This window comes from Aquarana catesbeiana, linkage group LG05 (assembly GCF_042186555.1).
Source record: "Aquarana catesbeiana isolate 2022-GZ linkage group LG05, ASM4218655v1, whole genome shotgun sequence".
Classification (NCBI taxonomy): domain Eukaryota; kingdom Metazoa; phylum Chordata; class Amphibia; order Anura; family Ranidae; genus Aquarana; species Aquarana catesbeiana.
This window is the reverse complement of record NC_133328.1, coordinates 555,826,480-555,843,353: the sequence shown is the minus strand read 5'-3', so window position 1 is coordinate 555,843,353 and position 16,874 is coordinate 555,826,480. Positions and strand designations below refer to the sequence as shown.

Genomic DNA, 16,874 nt, shown 5'->3' with positions numbered 1-16,874 from the left:
ACTTACCACTACTATTCTCTTATACTGGCTCTTGAAATTTACAATTGCAGCAATTTAGAAATTGGATGAAAGGTTTAGCACAGGGAAATATTTTTTGAAAGATAAAAAGTGCATTTTATATACAGTGAAACCTCGGATTGCGAGTAACGCGGTTTACGAGCGTTTCGCAACATGAGCCATTTAAAAAAAAAAAAAATCCTGAATTGGTTTGCGAGCGATGTCTCGCAAGACGAGCAGGGTTCAAGCCTCTGGGGTGTGCAGTACCGCATGTGGCCAGAGGTGCAGGGGCATCGGTGATGCTCAGAGATGCTCGGAGACACTCGGAGACACTCAGAGAAACTCCTTTACCGCATGTCTCCGAGCATCTCCGAGTGTCTCTGAGTGTCTCCGATGCCCCCGCACCTCTGGCCACATGCGGTACTGCATACACCAGCAGTGACTGTGGAACGCATTATCTGAGTTTCCATTGATTCTAATGGGGAAACTCGCTTTGATATACGAGTGCTTTGGATTACAAGCATTCTTCTGGAACAAATTATACTCGTAATCCAAGGTACTACTGTACAACTATATAGATCAGAACAAGATGAGGGACAAATGAGGAGGAAAGAGGGACAGAGGGACTTTGTTCCAAATCAGGGACAGTCCCTTGAAATCAGGGACAGTTGGGAGCTATGCTTCAGTTCAGTGTAATTCAGTTTGCATCCATTTTTTTTAGTTGTTGAGGAAACTAATCATGGATGACAAAAGTATAAACATAAATATGTTTCTTGCCTAAAAACAGACATAAACAGAGAATGGATTAACGGACAGCATCCGCGTACATCTGTTCAGAGCCATTTAAACAGAAATGGATGCAGCCTTATTCTGTTTAAAGAAATGGACTAAAAATACACAGCTGTAGACTGATGTGTATAGATGGTCCTCCATTTACATCCACAAGTCCATAGGAATGAATTTCTAGCTGTTTTTCATCAAAAATGGATAGAAGAAAAAGCAATGAATGGAACACCCCTGTGAAAGTCATCCATGCTAACTGTGAAATGTAGCAGAGGTGTGTAAATCACAAAACTGAATCCTTAGACAAATAATACAGTAAACAAATTTGTATTTTAACATATTTACTTGCTTTAAGCGTTATTGCCTTTTATTTTGTTTGCAGTAAACTATGCTTAATTAAATGTAAGTGACTGCTCTATATAAATAGTCATTATTACTATTGACAGTGCATACTGAGCAGCTTTTGTTTCTAAACAGTTTTAATCAACATCAATACAGAGCTCAAGTTTTAAAATCTGGATGCATTTTTGCTAGTGTTACTCTTTACGTATTACAGTTTTTATAGACTGCAATAGTGCTATGCCCTGCCACTGTGGAAAAAGTGGTAACATTCATACAGGGTTTTTATGAATGTAGATTGAGGGGTGCAGAATGGCTGTTCTAATCGAGAAATTTGATCTGCCAGTTTCCTAAGTGTTTTGTAATTCCCAGATTGGGTTCTGGAGTTTGGAGAATTCAAAGAGTCTTGGGAGTGATGAAGACTCTAATCCTGTGTCCAGGTCTTACCAGAGGCCAGCAGGCTGCATGTGTGCAGGCATGCAGTACTGTTATAATCAAGGGTCTGACAGTAATTCCTGTGTTTCAATTTGCTAAAATGTTTGCAAGATAAATAACTGACCTAGAGAAGATTTGTTTTACCTAACAAACATGGAGTTAAACTTTAACTGTCAGCAGGTCATCATAACCTCTTTACATTAAATATTGTTTTTTTTTCTACTACGGAAAATAATACAACCAAGCCTATACATGACCAGGTGATATCAGATGCCACCAGGAGCAAATAACACAGCCATTAAAAATGGCACAGAAAATATAAGGAAAAACTATAGATATATTTATTATTGTTAACACAGATAAAATAAAAGAAAACTACAAATCAGTATTTTCATTGGCAATAGCTTATGACATTTGTGTATCCTCTACAAGGGTGTCACATCTACCCCATGCAGGTGGTCAGACACTATAGCTGGCTACTGTGTTCTTCACCTATAGCAGCCCCCTTTCCCATAAGGCAAGCAGGCCTACCGATACTCGGTTGCCCCAGGTCTTATACACAATGCTATAGTGCCTGGCCACCACCCCAGGGTGGGTGTGTACTGATAAAGCAAACAGGTACTTGCGGTTGGCAGACAAGCAGAGTGGTTCTATGACAGTCCAGGTAAAAGGCATACTGAGTTCAGGGAATAGTCCAAAATCTGGTCCAAGGTCATACACAGGGAACGCCAATCTAACACAGCAGGGCAGACAGACAGGAGGCTTGATCAGGAATAAAACAGGGATCACTCTCTATCACAAGCATGCAGAATGCAAATGGCTGAATGAGGCAGTCTATCCAAAGGATGGATTGAACTTCTTAGACAGGTTTGAATAGATGTAGTAGTAGTAGGGTGTGGCCAGTTTACAGAAAGTAAGAAAAAGCAGGAGACTCAATGGGCATGGGCTGGACCGGGATAACTGGTGCAGAGGCAGACTGGACCGCATCGCTAGGTATAGCGACTGACTAGACCACATTGCCAGGTGTAGCGACTGACTGGACTGCATCACCAGGTGTAGCAACTGACTGGACCGCATCATCAGGTGTAGTGACTGACTGGACCGCATCGCCAGGTGTAGCGATTGCAGAACTTGAGGACAAGTTAGCCTGGATGTGCGTCCTAGAGAGTTTAAGGACAGGCAAGGGTAGGCGTAGTCCAGAGGACTTGACTTCTGAGGACTTAGAGGAAGTTTCCAAAACAGGGCTCAAGGCTGCGAGACAGCAGGTAAGTTTGGCTTCTAGGAGGAGAAGATCCAGGCTGTGGCAATTGGCAGGAGAGGTGGCCTGTAGAGAATTCAATAAACTTTTCAGCTTTTTTTTCTTTTAACAGTCATATCAAAGGCAAATGTTTATGCAAACTGGAGTCACACTTGGAAAAATTGTCATAATCAGGATCTGAATAGGACTGTAATAAAAGCACATGACTGGTACTGGCCACACAAGAGTTATAAATGAGCAACTGGTCAGCAGTTTCAATGCAGTTCTGGATGCGGTCCTGGGACCAGGACCTAATCTCCTCTGTAGCCCAATCTATGTGCGGATTATGAAGTTTAAGCCAGGGATACCCTAAGATAAGGGGGAAAAGCAGGAGATGAGATCAAGTAAAAGCTGATTGTCTCCCTATGAAATTCCCCAATGGTCAGAGTAAAAGGGTACCGTGACATTTGTGTACCTCTACAAAGGTGTCACGCCTACCCCAACGCAAGTGGTCAGACACTATAGCTGGCTACTGTGTTCTTCACCTATAGCAGCCCCCTTTCCCATAAGGCAAGCAGGTCTACCAGTACTCAGTTGCCCCCAGGTCTTATACACAATGCTATAGTGCCTGGCCACCACCCCAGGGTAGGCGTGTACTGAGCAAAGCAAACAGGTACTTGCAGCTGGCAGACAAGTAGAGTGATTCTATGACAATCCAGGTAAAAGGCAGGCTGAGTTCAGGGAATAGTCCAAAATCTGGTCCAAGGTCATACACAGGGAACGCCAATCTAACACATCAGGGCAGACAGACAGAAGGCTTGATCAGGAATAAAACAGGGATCACTCTCTATCACAAGCATGCAGAATGCAAATAGGCTTGAAAAAAAGGATGAAAGCCCCACCTGGCTGAATGAGGCAGTCTATCCAAACGATGGATTGAACTTCTTAGACAGGTTTGAATAGATGTAGTAGTAGTAGGGTGTGGCCAGTTTACAGAAAGTAAGAAAAAGCAGGAGACTCAATGGGCATGGGCTGGACCAGGATAACTGGTGCAGAGGCAGACTGGACCGCATCGCTAGGTATAGCGACTGACTAGACCACATTGCCAGGTGTAGCGACTGACTGGACTGCATCACCAGGTGTAGCAACTGACTGGACTGCATCATCAGGTGTAGTGACTGACTGGACCGCATCGCCAGGTGTAGCGACTGACAGGATTGCATTGCCAGGTATAGCGACTGCAGAACTTGAGGACAAGTTAGCCTGGATGTGCATCCTAGAGAGTTTAGGGACAGGCAAGGGTAGGAGTAGTCCAGAGGACTTGACTTCTGAGGACTTAGAGGAAGTTTCCAAAACAGGGCTCAAGGCTGCGAGACAGCAGGTATGTTTGGCTTCTAGAAGGAGAAGATCCAGGCTGTGGCAATTGGCAGGAGAGGTGGCCTGTAGAGAATTCAATAAACTTGTCAGCTTTTTTTTTTTTTTTTAACAGAGTCATATCAAAGGCAAATGTTTATGCAAACTGGAGTCACACTTGGAAAAATTGTCATAATCAGGATCCGAATAGGACTGTAATAAAAGCACATGACTGGTACTGGCCACACAAGAGTTATAAATGGGCAACTGGTCAACAGTTTTAATGCAGTTCTGGATGCAGTCCTGGGACCAGGACCTAAATCTCCTCTGTAGCCCAATCTATGTGCGGATTATGAAGTTTAAGCCAGGGATACCCTAAGATAAGGGGGAAAAGCAGGAGATGAGATCAAGTAAAAGCTGATTGTCTCCCTATGAAATTCCCCAGTGGTCAGGGTAAAAGGGTACCGTGACATTTGTGTATTCTCTACAAAGGTGTCACGCCTACCCCAACGCAGGTGGTCAGACATTAAAGCTGGCTACTGTGTTCTTCACCTATAGCAGCCCCCTTTCCCATAAGGCAAGCAGGCCTACCAGTACTCAGTTGCCCCCAGGTCTTATACACAATGCTATAGTGCCTGGCCACCACCCCAGGGTAGGCATGTACTGAGCAAAGCAAACAGGTACTTGTAGTTTGCAGACAAGTAGAGTGATTCTATGACAATCCAGGTTAAAGGCAGGCTGAGTTCAGGGAATAGTCCAAAATCTGGTCCAAGGTCATACACAGGGAACGTCAATCTAGTAGAGCAGGGCAGACAGACAGGGGGCTTGATCTGGAATAACACAGGTATCATTCTCTATCACAACACAAGCATGCGAGAGAGGGTTTGGCTGGCTTATAGCAGGTTTGGTTTGCACTCAGAGACTGATCACATTACCCACCTTGCAGGTGGACAGACAGACAAGAGTGCCATAGCCAAAACCCTGGATGCTAGAATGAGGAGCAGGAGTACTCGATGGTCTTGACAAAAGGAAAATATAATGCAGCTTCCCTTAACCTGCAAAATCCTAGCTGGACAAAAAAAGGCTAATTTTTAAAGAACTCCATGAGACAAATATGCATGCTACCAATTCTCCGTTCTCACTCTGTTGATGTTGGTTGCATGGCTGTCACTCTGCTATTTAGACACTAACCCAGAACAAACATTCAGACAAGAAATCTCAGAATTTTCTCCATTTTCCTGATGTGCATTCTTTTTCAGGGTCAGAAACTCCGAAGGAATTGAAGTCAGTGCATTAGCATAACGGCCACCCAAATATTATTTTTCAAAAGAAGATCAGCTTGCCTATTTCTCTCAGGAAAGGTTTATTCTATAGTCTGTTATATAGACTAAATTACATCAACTAAACTATAGGTCTGTACATAAACAATGGCTTGTAAGCTTTTATCATGCTCTAAGATGTACAAGAGGCAGGGAATGCCATGGTGCACCAAGTAAACTTTATTATGGCATCTTATGCCCTAAAACAAGGATGGACTCTTGCAGTCCTGTTTTTCTTAGGGAATATAAGCACAGGAATGCAATTGTGTGATAAATATAGGACATCAAGATTAGCGAAGAGAATATTTTTGTCTTTATTACAAGTTAAGTCTGCTTTTATACATTCTTCAAAAATAGATTACTCATTGGTCAAGAAAAGATAAGAAGGCCAGCAAAGAATATAGTTTATTTTGACAAAGGACATTCAGATTGTGAGTGTATCTCTCAAACAAACGACTTGTGACATCAAGTCTAGCTGAAGGCAATAGGACAATTCTGTAATATTGGATACGTGTGTATGTATTGCAAACTCCTGGCTTGGAAGAAAACATATCCTACATATCCTCTCTTGTTCCTGGTATGTTAGAGAAGGTCTCATCCAAACACTGAACCTAAGGTTGTTAGCAACATGTAACAATAGCCTGGCTTTGCTAACTATCTGAATTTTCCAGAGAAAGATGGAGAGTTCATTTTAAAAAATGATTTCTTCCACACTCCCATTAAGCTCTAAGAACATTCCAATATTGTCATATATATTATCAAAAAAGTAAGGGTGATCACATTGTAGACACTAGCAAAAATATTGAGTCAGAGCCAGACCATTCCAATAAAATGTCATTATTTTCAGCAAACTGCAAAAGATCAAAATGAAAAACATGGTATACAACTCCATTAAAAATCGTGCTTAATCATTGACTAGTAGACAGGAATGATCAACAAATGATTGCACACAGTTTAATTTTTCTTAGTTGTAATCAGAACATGAAGAATTCTATTGTAGAACCTTTGGATTTTAAAATATGTGTGGGCAGCTTTACTGAGATGACCTGTATGAGGGATCATGGGAACTATAAGTTGTTCACACAAACCTGCTTTGCACACAAGGTTGTACAGTTTTTGCACATGTTTAAAAAATAATTTTAGGTCTGAAAACATACACCCTAGAGAATAAAATAGTGGTAGTTCCAATTTTTTATGTCACTTGATAATGCCCCAAAGGTCTAGGAAACACAGAATTTCAGTAATAACAGTAATAAACACACCAAAGTGAATTTTAGGGCAAACAAACACGATAAACTACCTACATTATTGGTAAAATGTAAAAGGTGAGGTTGCACTGAGTAAATAAATACTTAACATGTGAAATCTTAAATTTGTGTGAACCTGTGAAATGGCGACAAACTTCAGTACCCTGTATTTTGTATAGGTGACACTTCAAAAGCCCCCTATAGGTCATCAATTTAGTGTTACAGATGTGGTCTTGTGCTAGAATTACAGTAGACATATGTCCGCTCTTCTCCCTTCCCTCCACTCAATCGGCACCTGCCATCTTGGTCCCCGACCTGCAGATGGGCAAGTTGGGCATGGAGCGTGCGCGCAGAAGGGATGCCGGTCTGCCTGTCAGTTTTACACACAATCCCTGTGGCTACAGCCACCGGATTGTGTACGGACCTGGTAGCGAAAGTGTAAAAGAAACAAAACTATAACTTTTAGGGGGAAAAAAAAACTTTTTCCCCTACTGTCTGTTGTCATATAATAATGCCAGGATGACAATAACATGTCCAAAATGAAATTTTTTGGAAAGTGGACACTCCAAGCTAATCTTATTTTTTTTTGGAAATTAAGAAACATACTGGTATTGAGGTTATTGGTTAAGGTGCACTTAGTCTTTAAACATTGCTCACTGAAAGCCAAATACAAGTTTTATGCATTATGTGCAATGGCTAGATGTGATGAACCTCAACCCCCCCCAAATAATCCTATAATTATTGCTGATCAGTGGAACTTTAAACCCCTGTAAATTAACCTCACAATCATTTTTGGTTAGTGGCATCGGAACAATTTCACAATCATTGATGTCAGTGAAATTTTAACACCACCCACTCCCATCATTGGTGGTCAATGACACTTAAAATTCCCTCAAACTAATTCCACAATAATTTAACAATATTTAGAACCCCACCTCACACACCGTAAATCACTGCCTTCTCTTCTGCACCCTGGAAGATGCCATTAGGGATTAATTCATTAAATCCTCCTACTTCCCCTTCCTCCGTTGTAAGAATAATTGTCGGATTTTTCTAAACTGTCCCTTTCCTCCTGTCCCAGGAGGTCCCAAGGTCACTGTCCCTGCCTTCTCATTTGCAGTCTACTAAGGAGACACTGGTGTGTGCAGGCTCCCTCGGTCAATTTAGTTGGGATTTCCACCAGGTCTTTCTTTTTCAATGAAAACAATTGTTTTTTATTAAGCTGCCCACTTAATGTAGCCAGTTTCTGAAAGACACATTTCTTTAACCCTTACACTAACAATTTCCATCGCAACTGTGCTTTCCTTGTTCCTATCAGGGGGAAAGGCACGGATCTCCAATTGCCATTACTTCCTCATTTATGCTTTTTTTGTGAGGTGGTAGTAAATTAGCATAGATGTGTGTGACATAAAATTAAATATTGTATTCTATCCATGACTACCATGTCAGGGTGATAATTTATCAAAACTAGGCTGACCATAAACAGATCAATATAATTGTCCAATATGACAATCTTTTGATAAAAGTGCTGTATCTTTCGAAATATATTGGGTTAAAATAGTGTTTAATTCAATAAAGGGTAAATTCCATGGGAAGACTGTTGGACTTGATGGAATATCAAACTGAATTGATTCAAATTGATATTTGCTTTGTTGTTTTAAATTATAATTTTGAGCAAAATATTGTGAATTGTTAAACATTCAAACCTTTTTGCTATGTGTATGACCAGCATTGGTCTTGCTTCTGCCGAAAGACTTGTCCGACTATGTTTTTTTTCTTTCTTTTACTGCAGTGCATTTATCTACAGGATCATCTTCTTCTTGTGAGTGTGGATATCAATTATCAGTATATAAAAATGTTTTTTTTTTGCCATGTGCACACCAAAATTTGAAGAGTCGTGTTCTGTTGCTATGGGCAATAAGGTCAGTTGATAAATTATAATGTATATAATATAGTAAAGTGCAAGCCACAAATCTTTATTTCAGAAGTTCACCAAAATCTATACATAAGCAAAGTCACATTGTCAATGCATCGTAGTCAATCATTCATAAGAAGTTCACATACATTAATATTGACCTACAATCTAGCATATTAATTTTAGTTATGCAGTAATACAGAAGCAAGAGGAACAAGAGTTACAAGTAACTCAACCCTAAACAGCTGTGGTTCCATATTTAGGATGTGTAATGAATTCAATATTTAACATGTACAGGCTTGTGTGAATGTTTCCAGGGGGCAGAGCTTTTGTAAGCCCCACAGATAGGTGTTCTTAAAGATAAGTATTTGTGATAACAACTAAGTCTGACCATTTTTTTTTTTTTCAAATTTTGTGGGATGTTCTCTTGTGTCATATGTTAGATTATTTAATCGCTTACTACCCGGCCTATAGAAAAATGATTGCTGAGCGAGAGCACTACAGTTTAGGGTGGATGTCATATGACTTTTTGCCAGTCATGCGCGTACGTGCCCTAGGGACCGCGTTGCAGCGCAGTCTGTCACCTGCTTGTCCACCAAACACAGTGGATGATAGATCATTGTATCGGGCCAGCCCCAGTTTATAAGGTCGATGGACGTACATTGTAGGGTCACAGTCTTTTTGCCAAAAAATGATAAAGGTTGGACACATTTTTTCTGGTTGAGCTTAAGTCAATATCTTCCAGTATATCTAACAGGCATCTTTTATGGTTACAGATATTTTGGACATAAAAATTATCATTGATAAATGTAGTTACTGTTAACCAGAAGCATCTTATTTTGTCAAAGTAGACAATGATTTTATTAGTGAGGAAAGTCAGCAATGTTTGTACAGTGTGTGTTACAATTGGCTTTGCTAAAGTGGAGAGCGGACTACATACTTCAGTAAACTGGACAGTTATGAAATGCAAAACAGTAATGTGTGCAATATACTGGAAACCAGTTTTTTTTTTTTTTTTAAATCAGCTATATGTGCTATTGATAACTCAAAAAAAGTAATATTTGTCTTTTCAATACGTTTTAAATTTTACATTAAGTAGTCAAAACATTCAACTTTTGAATTTTACAGTAAACAAATGTAAAAACATTTTACAATTACACTCCTCTGTAACAGATGTTTTTAGCGGGAGTAAAAAATAAAGTATGTATGTAATGTACAGTCAAGTGGTTGTACCTGTACGTAGTGTGCAACCACATAGAACCTAGATACACTCAAAGTTAGTAGTAAAAAGTTGATAGCATATGGACATTCACAAAGCTTATCAGGAGAATCTATATTGATAGCTGTGTTTTTTACCACTATCAGTCTACAATAGAACGTTACTATTTGCACCACCCTGTGAGTGCAAATTTGCAACAACTTGAAAAATACTGTATCCCATTATATTGAAGTCCTACCGGACATGCTTTAGTGTCTAACTGTCTAACAAACATTCATTACAAGAAAGGTAATTAATAATAATATTATTATAATTATTATTAATAATAATTTACGGGTGGAATTATGAAAGTTTCAACATATTTGGACTATATTTTTCTGTTAAAACTATACTGGACTGCTATTCTGGACCACCAAAAGGGTAATAAATAGATAAAACATAAAGTAAAACAATTACAGCTATCTTTTTCAACTTGTGAATGCAATCTTATTGAGTACATTATTTGTAATGCTATCTAATTTAATGCACTAAACTGCAATGATCAGCAATGATACAAAAAACACAGTCACTTCCAGCGCTAATAGGTCTTCCAAGGTGTGGAGTAACAGATGTCAGATAAAATGGTGGTGTGAAAGGTATATATGGTATAAAAACTGGGTGGATGCTGCCTTCCTCAGAAGGGGGAATCCGAAAGGAACAAAAAACAGAAATGGAAGGCATGCACACCTAGTGCATTAACAAAGATAATTTAATAATAAAAATGTACATGCACATACCCTGTGTTCTGTGCATGTCCATGCATTGTTTTTATGGCCTTTTGTCAGTTGCATTTTGTGAGTACCCACTTTTATATAAAACATTTTTATTATTAAATTATCTTTGGTATCGCACTAGCTGTGCGCTCCTTCCATTTCTGTTTTTCTTGCAATGATCAGCAATAGCTCAGTAAACACAAAATGAGAGTATATGCTTTGTAATCAGCATATAGTGATAAGATGTTTACCCTATATCAGCACATACAGCAAGTCATTCCTAATGGGTGGTATGCAGTTTTCAGCCAATAGGAATGCATCCTGACCATTATGAATGGTATCCTAAAGCTTTAAAAACAGGTGATATTTTCAGTTAAACGTGGACCTTTCTTGAGTTGCCAAGCTGATCTAACTTGTACTACACCAACTCCAGATCATCACAATGAGTCTATCTGCTAGTGAGAAGGCTGCTGTGCTTTCCATAGTGGGAAAGATTGGATCTCAGGCCAGTGCTCTGGGCTCTGAGGCTTTGACCAGGTAAGGTTCTTTTATTCTTGGTTATATTTTATATAGCTAAATACAGTGTGCAATTTCAACTGGATGTATAATTTAACAGCACAGGAATCCTTAGGTTAATGTAATACGTTAAACTGACAAACATTTATTAATTACATGGGTTAAGTCATTCCAGTTCTATGATCCACGTGTAAGTATAACCTTTTTAAAAAGCTAAGATACCATTAATGAATGAAATTAATGAAATTAATGAAATTTATAACCTGTCCTCTCTCTAAAAAAAAGAAAAAAAGATTTCAGGGGAAATCAAAGTTAAGTGAAAATTAAGAGCTAGATATAAGTAATTAGTGATTGCTACTACTGATATTTTATGCATTACAAATTACATAGCATTTGTTTGCAAATAGTCAAAATACAGAAATTATTTTGTTTTAGGTTAATTTTATGAAGGTCAGCAAGGTTCTTCCTCTGCTAGCTTTAAAGCAGTAGTAAAGTCTCTTAAAAAAAAAAAAAAGGTCCCCCCTGCAGGTTGATGTCATAATATGCTAATATGCATTTACTACTGCTTTAACACCAAGGAAGGAATGCAAGATGGAGAAATTTGCTTTGCCGATGTCTATACAAACAGTGACTAAAGGAAAAATGTGTTTACTAAATGCTTACAGTTCAACAGGGAATTTGTTATTTCTGCAACATATCATATCAACCACAGAATCATAATAGTGTGTCAGAAATAAATAAATAAGTAAATATATATATTTATTTATATACACAGGTATTAATATCTATTGTTTGTTCATTTTCTTTTAGGCTTTTCCTTAGCTTCCCCCAGACCAAGACTTATTTCCCCCACTTTGACCTGACCCCTGGCTCTGCTGACCTCAACACTCATGGTGGAAAGATAATAAATGCTCTTGCAGGTGCAGCCAATCACCTGGATGACCTTGCTGGCAACTTGTCCTCCCTCAGTGACCTGCATGCCTACAACCTAAGAGTGGATCCAGGAAACTTTCCTGTAAGTACTACTGAATATTTCTTTCTATAATACGATACCTTGATTCAGGTGAACAAAATGCACTGGGTTTAAATGTGTATGCAGAATTATATAGTATTGAAACTTGGGTGCTGTCAAGTGTGTTTATTTACAAAGAAATAATATATCTTCTATTTCTCTTTGCAGCTGCTGGCTCACATTATCCAGGTGGTCTTGGCTACTCACTTCCCTGATGATTTCACTGCTGAGGTTCAGGCTGCCTGGGACAAATTCCTTGCTCTAGTCTCTGCAGTCCTCACCTCCAAGTACAGATAAATTCATCCTGCATAACAGGCTACATCATAAATTAAAGCAAATGAAACAACGTTTGATGAGAAGTTGTTTGGGCCCATTTCAATTACAACACAGTTGCAATGATCTTTGAAGAGTACTTACTTGTGTATATTGTTTAATCAAATATAAATCTGGTGTACCGTTGAATAAAGTCCAGCATACTTTTCATTTCTGCCTCAACTGTTTCATTATTATGTTTTGTTCTATGATTGCTTGATACTCTTACAAATATTGATGTAGTCTCTTGTAATCCATTTTATTAATGTGTCCCTTTTAAAAAAAGTCAAACCAGGTTATGGGTTGATTAAAAAATATGACTTCTGTCTAATCTGATCAAAAATTTAGGTGAACATGGGTTTGCAGCGCAATTATTTATTTGATTCAGTTTAGTAAAACTTAACACCTCAATTCTCCACAAGCATTCAATGAATTAAAGTATATGTATAGCCAAAATTAATTTTCTTCTTGTCAACACTTGCCAAGTTTGTGTTACTGTCTGTGTACCCAACTAGTAGAGTCCCTCGCTATTTGTCAATAACCATTATCAGCAGAACAAAAAGTAATGGGAAATCCAAACTTTTTGAGCTGTCACCAGAGAAGAAGTGAGGAAATATCCTCCAATGGAGACACTTGTTCTACTGACAGCTGTCTTAGATGGGAATTATTTTCTTTCATCCTGGAGACATTTTAAGAAAAATCTCCTCAATAGAATGCAGACATCTGACAAAAGAAACTGATATTTATTTTAAACATTTCCTATTTAACAAAAAAATCAAAAATGGCTTTACATACACTTTAATTGTAAAGTAGGCAGTATAAAACTCCCACTTGCTTTAGTGTAAGCCATATACTGTAGGAAAATTATAACAATCCATAGATATAAATGAAATCATGTAAGCGCAAAAAAAGATCCTGATATGTGATTGTCAATTTTTTTTTTTCTGTTCATCCAACTTTCCCATGTGAGATATTGTACATCCACAACACCACTGTCTAACTTCCAACTTAGTGAAAACTTCCACCTTCAGTGCCCCTTTAAGGTGTGTCACTCACCTCTATAGTTGGACGCCTGTTTCCAGGTGGTCACACCTGTGTATTAATGGAATAGGTTCTACTTTTTCACGATTAGGCCAACATATAGGTTATTTCATACAACCTCTGGCACAAAAGATAGAAGCCTACCTACAAGATACAAAACATCTGTTTTAGATTTTAAGAGGTTTGGAATGTATGGAGAATTGCATATTTGCCACGGCAGAGTTTAATTCTCTATATTAAGGGTTTTTCATTTAAAATTGATGGAGGTCCGATCAGTAAAATGTTCTACCAGCAGTCTGAATCACATTTTTGTGCAATGACCCAAATTATTCACATCACAGCCCTCTCCGCCTATTTCGCAATCCTTTTCCTAACATCAGTGTCCTCAGTCCCCAGCACATTACAGTCCCCTACTTCATATCACAGTTTACGCTTCAGAGTACTGTTCTCAAGCCCCCTTCACATTACTCTCTACCCCTTCACAATAGTGTACTGAACCCCCTTCACATCCCACACACCCCCTTTATTCACAGGTGTGCCATCAACCCCTTTCAAATCATCATAACCCCTCCACCACAGTACTGTCCTGTGCCCCTTCACATCACCCCTCTACAGCACTGCCCCTTCACATTCCCCCACAGTACTGGCCCCTTAACATCCCTCACAGCACTGCCCACCCTTTACATCACCCCCTACAGCGTTCCCCCCCTTTATGTTACCCCCTCCTCACATCACAGATCCCCCATAATAGTGTGCTCTTCCCTCTTCCCTCTTCACATCCCCCCCCCCCACAGTGCTGCTCTGCCCTCTTCACATCATCCCCCCACAACATTGCCCCCTTCACATCACCTCCCCCACAGCACTGTCCCCCTTTACATCACCCCCTACGGCACTGCCTTCTTCATATCACCTGCTCCCCTTTACATCACCTGCTCCCCTTTACATCACCTTCCCATAGCACTTCCCCCCTTCCACAGTAGTGTGCGCTACCCTCTTCACATCAGCCCTCCAGAGCACTGCCCCACTTCACATCACCCTCCTACAGAACTGCCCACTCTCACATCACAGACCCCCCCCACAACAGTGCATACTGCTCTCTTCACATCACCTCTCCCACAGCACTGCTCCCCCTTCAGATCCCCCACAGCATTACTCCCCTTTACAACAACCTCCCCACAGCACTTCCAACCCTGTACATCACCTCCTCCACTGCAAGTCACCCCTGCCACCCCTCTCCCACAGCACTGCACCCCTTTCACATCACACCTTTCACTACCCTCTTGACATCCAGCCACTACCCCCAGGACATCTTCCTCATAACCCTCCCCCACAGTAATGTCCTCTGCCCCTTCACTCGTCTACCTTAGAAAGAGCAGAGAGCAGCCAGCAGGATAGTAATGAATGTACTGTGACTACGGAACTCAGTTCATTACTATTCTACCACCTGCATTCTGCTCTGTCTTGAGAATGACAGCCGGGGAGGCTGGGGGAAAGAAGTGCATACTTACCAACTGTCCCGAATTTCCGGAACATTCCCGGGATTTGGACCTTTTCCCCAACTTTAGTGCTTCCCGGGAAATGTCCCGGGAAATTCTTTTTTTCACGATTTTTCACGGCTCCCCGCCGCCTCTGCTAGAGGTCCGCGGCCGGGGGAGACAATGTCCATTTTACAGAAGACCAAGAACAAGAGGCGGAGCTGGACAGGTGGCTGATAATAGAAATTGAGCTGCAGCACCGCCCACCCCCCCGCCCCGCTGCCGGTCTGTTTGTGACCTGTTGTGGAAAGGGGCGGGGGGGGTGGCGCCACAGCTCAATTTCTATTGAAACCACTCGGTCGGCTCCGCCTCTATCTTGACTACCTTGAGCTGTTACTAACAATGTACATTAATGGCGGCGGAAACTCTGCTGCAGGCACACCGGATGTAAGGAGGGGCTCCACTGGGGACACCATATGTAAGGAGGGGCTCCGCTGGAGACATTAGATGTAAGGAGGGGCTCCGCTGGGGACACCAGATGTAAGGAGGGGCTCCGCTGAGGACACCAGATGTAAGGAGGAGCTCTGCTGGGGACAACAGATGTATGGAGGGGCTCTGCTGGGGACACCAAATGTAAGGAGGGGCTCCGCTGGGGACACCAGATGTAAGGAGGGGCTCTGCTGGGGACACCTGATGTATGGAGGAGCTCCGCTGGGATCACAGATGTATGGAGGCACTCCGCTGGGGACACCTGATGTATGGAGGAGCTCTGCTGGGGATACCAGATGTATGGAGGGGCTCCGCTGGGGACACCTGATGTAAGGAGGGGCTCCGCTGGGGACACCAGATGTAAGGAGGGGCTCCATTGGGAACACCAGTTGTATGGAGGGGCTCCGCTGGGGACACCTGATGTATGGAGGGGCTCCACTAGGGACACAGATGTAAGGAGGAGCTCCGCTGGGGACACCAGATGTAAGGAGGGGCTCCGCTGGGGACACCTGATGTATGGAGGGGCTCCGCTGGGGACACAGATGTATGGAGGCGCTCTGCTGGGTACACCTGATGTATGAAAGAGCTCTGCTAGGGATACCAGATGTATGGAGGGGCTCCGCTGGGGACACCTGATGTAAGGAGGAGCTCCGCTGGGGACACCAGATGTATGGAAGGGCTCCGCTGGGGACACCAGATGTATGGAGGGGCTCCGCTGGGGACACCAGACGTAAGGAGGGGCTCCGCTGGGGACACCTGATGTAAGGAGGGGCTACGTTGGGGACACCTGATGTATGGAGGGGCTCCTTTGGGGACAACTGATGTATGGAGGGGCTCCGCTGGGGACACCTGATGTATGGAGGCGCTCCGCTGGGGACACCTGATGTATGGAGGGGCTCCGCTGGGGACACCAGATGTACGGAGGGGCTCCGCTGGGAACACCTGATGTATGGAGGGGCTCCGCTAGGGACACCAGATGTAAGGAGGGGCTCCGCTGGGGACACCAGATGTAAGGAGGGGCTCTGCTGGGGACACCTGATGTATGAAGGGGCTCCGCTGGGGACATCAGATGTAAGGAGGGGCTCCACTGGGGACACCAGATGTAAGGAGGGGCTCCACTAGTGACACCTGATGTATGATGGAGGGGCTCCACTGGGGACACCTGATGTAAGGAGGGGCTCCACTGGGACACCATATGTAAAGAGGGGCTCCACTGGGGACACCAGATGTAAGGAGGGGCTCCACTGGGGACACCTGATGTAAGGAGGAGCTCTGCTGGGGACACCTGATGTAAGGAGGGGCTCCGCTGGGGACACCAGATGTAAGGAGGGGCTCCGCTGCCAGGGACACAGATCTGTAAGGAGGGCCTCTGCTTCTGGGGGCACCTGATGTAAGGACGGACTCTGTTGGGGGCACCTGATGTAAGGATGGAC

At 42.0% G+C, this 16,874-nt stretch overlaps 2 protein-coding genes across 2 annotated transcripts in view; one reads left to right on the top strand and one right to left on the bottom strand.

Annotated features, from left to right (window-relative positions):
* RALYL (RALY RNA binding protein like) overlaps positions 1-16,874 on the bottom strand; it is a 1,862,755-nt gene that overhangs the window by 717,474 nt on the left and 1,128,407 nt on the right. The window lies entirely within an intron of this gene.
* Positions 10,974-12,607, top strand: LOC141145309 (hemoglobin subunit alpha-3-like). Its single transcript, XM_073631884.1, has 3 exons — positions 10,974-11,133; positions 11,923-12,127; positions 12,293-12,607. The coding sequence occupies exons 1-3, from the start codon at positions 11,039-11,041 to the stop codon at positions 12,419-12,421; spliced, it is 429 nt and encodes a 142-aa protein (XP_073487985.1). The 5' UTR covers positions 10,974-11,038; the 3' UTR covers positions 12,422-12,607.

Excerpts from the sequence above, each read along its gene's own strand:
- LOC141145309 (XM_073631884.1), top strand. The coding sequence starts at position 11,039 with ATGAGTCTATCTGCTAGTGAGAAGGCTGCTGTGCTTTCCATAGTGGGA. Across the intron at positions 11,134-11,922 it reads GGCTCTGAGGCTTTGACCAG|GCTTTTCCTTAGCTTCCCCC; the intron begins GTAAGGTTCTTT and ends ATTTTCTTTTAG. Across the intron at positions 12,128-12,292 it reads TGGATCCAGGAAACTTTCCT|CTGCTGGCTCACATTATCCA; the intron begins GTAAGTACTACT and ends TTCTCTTTGCAG.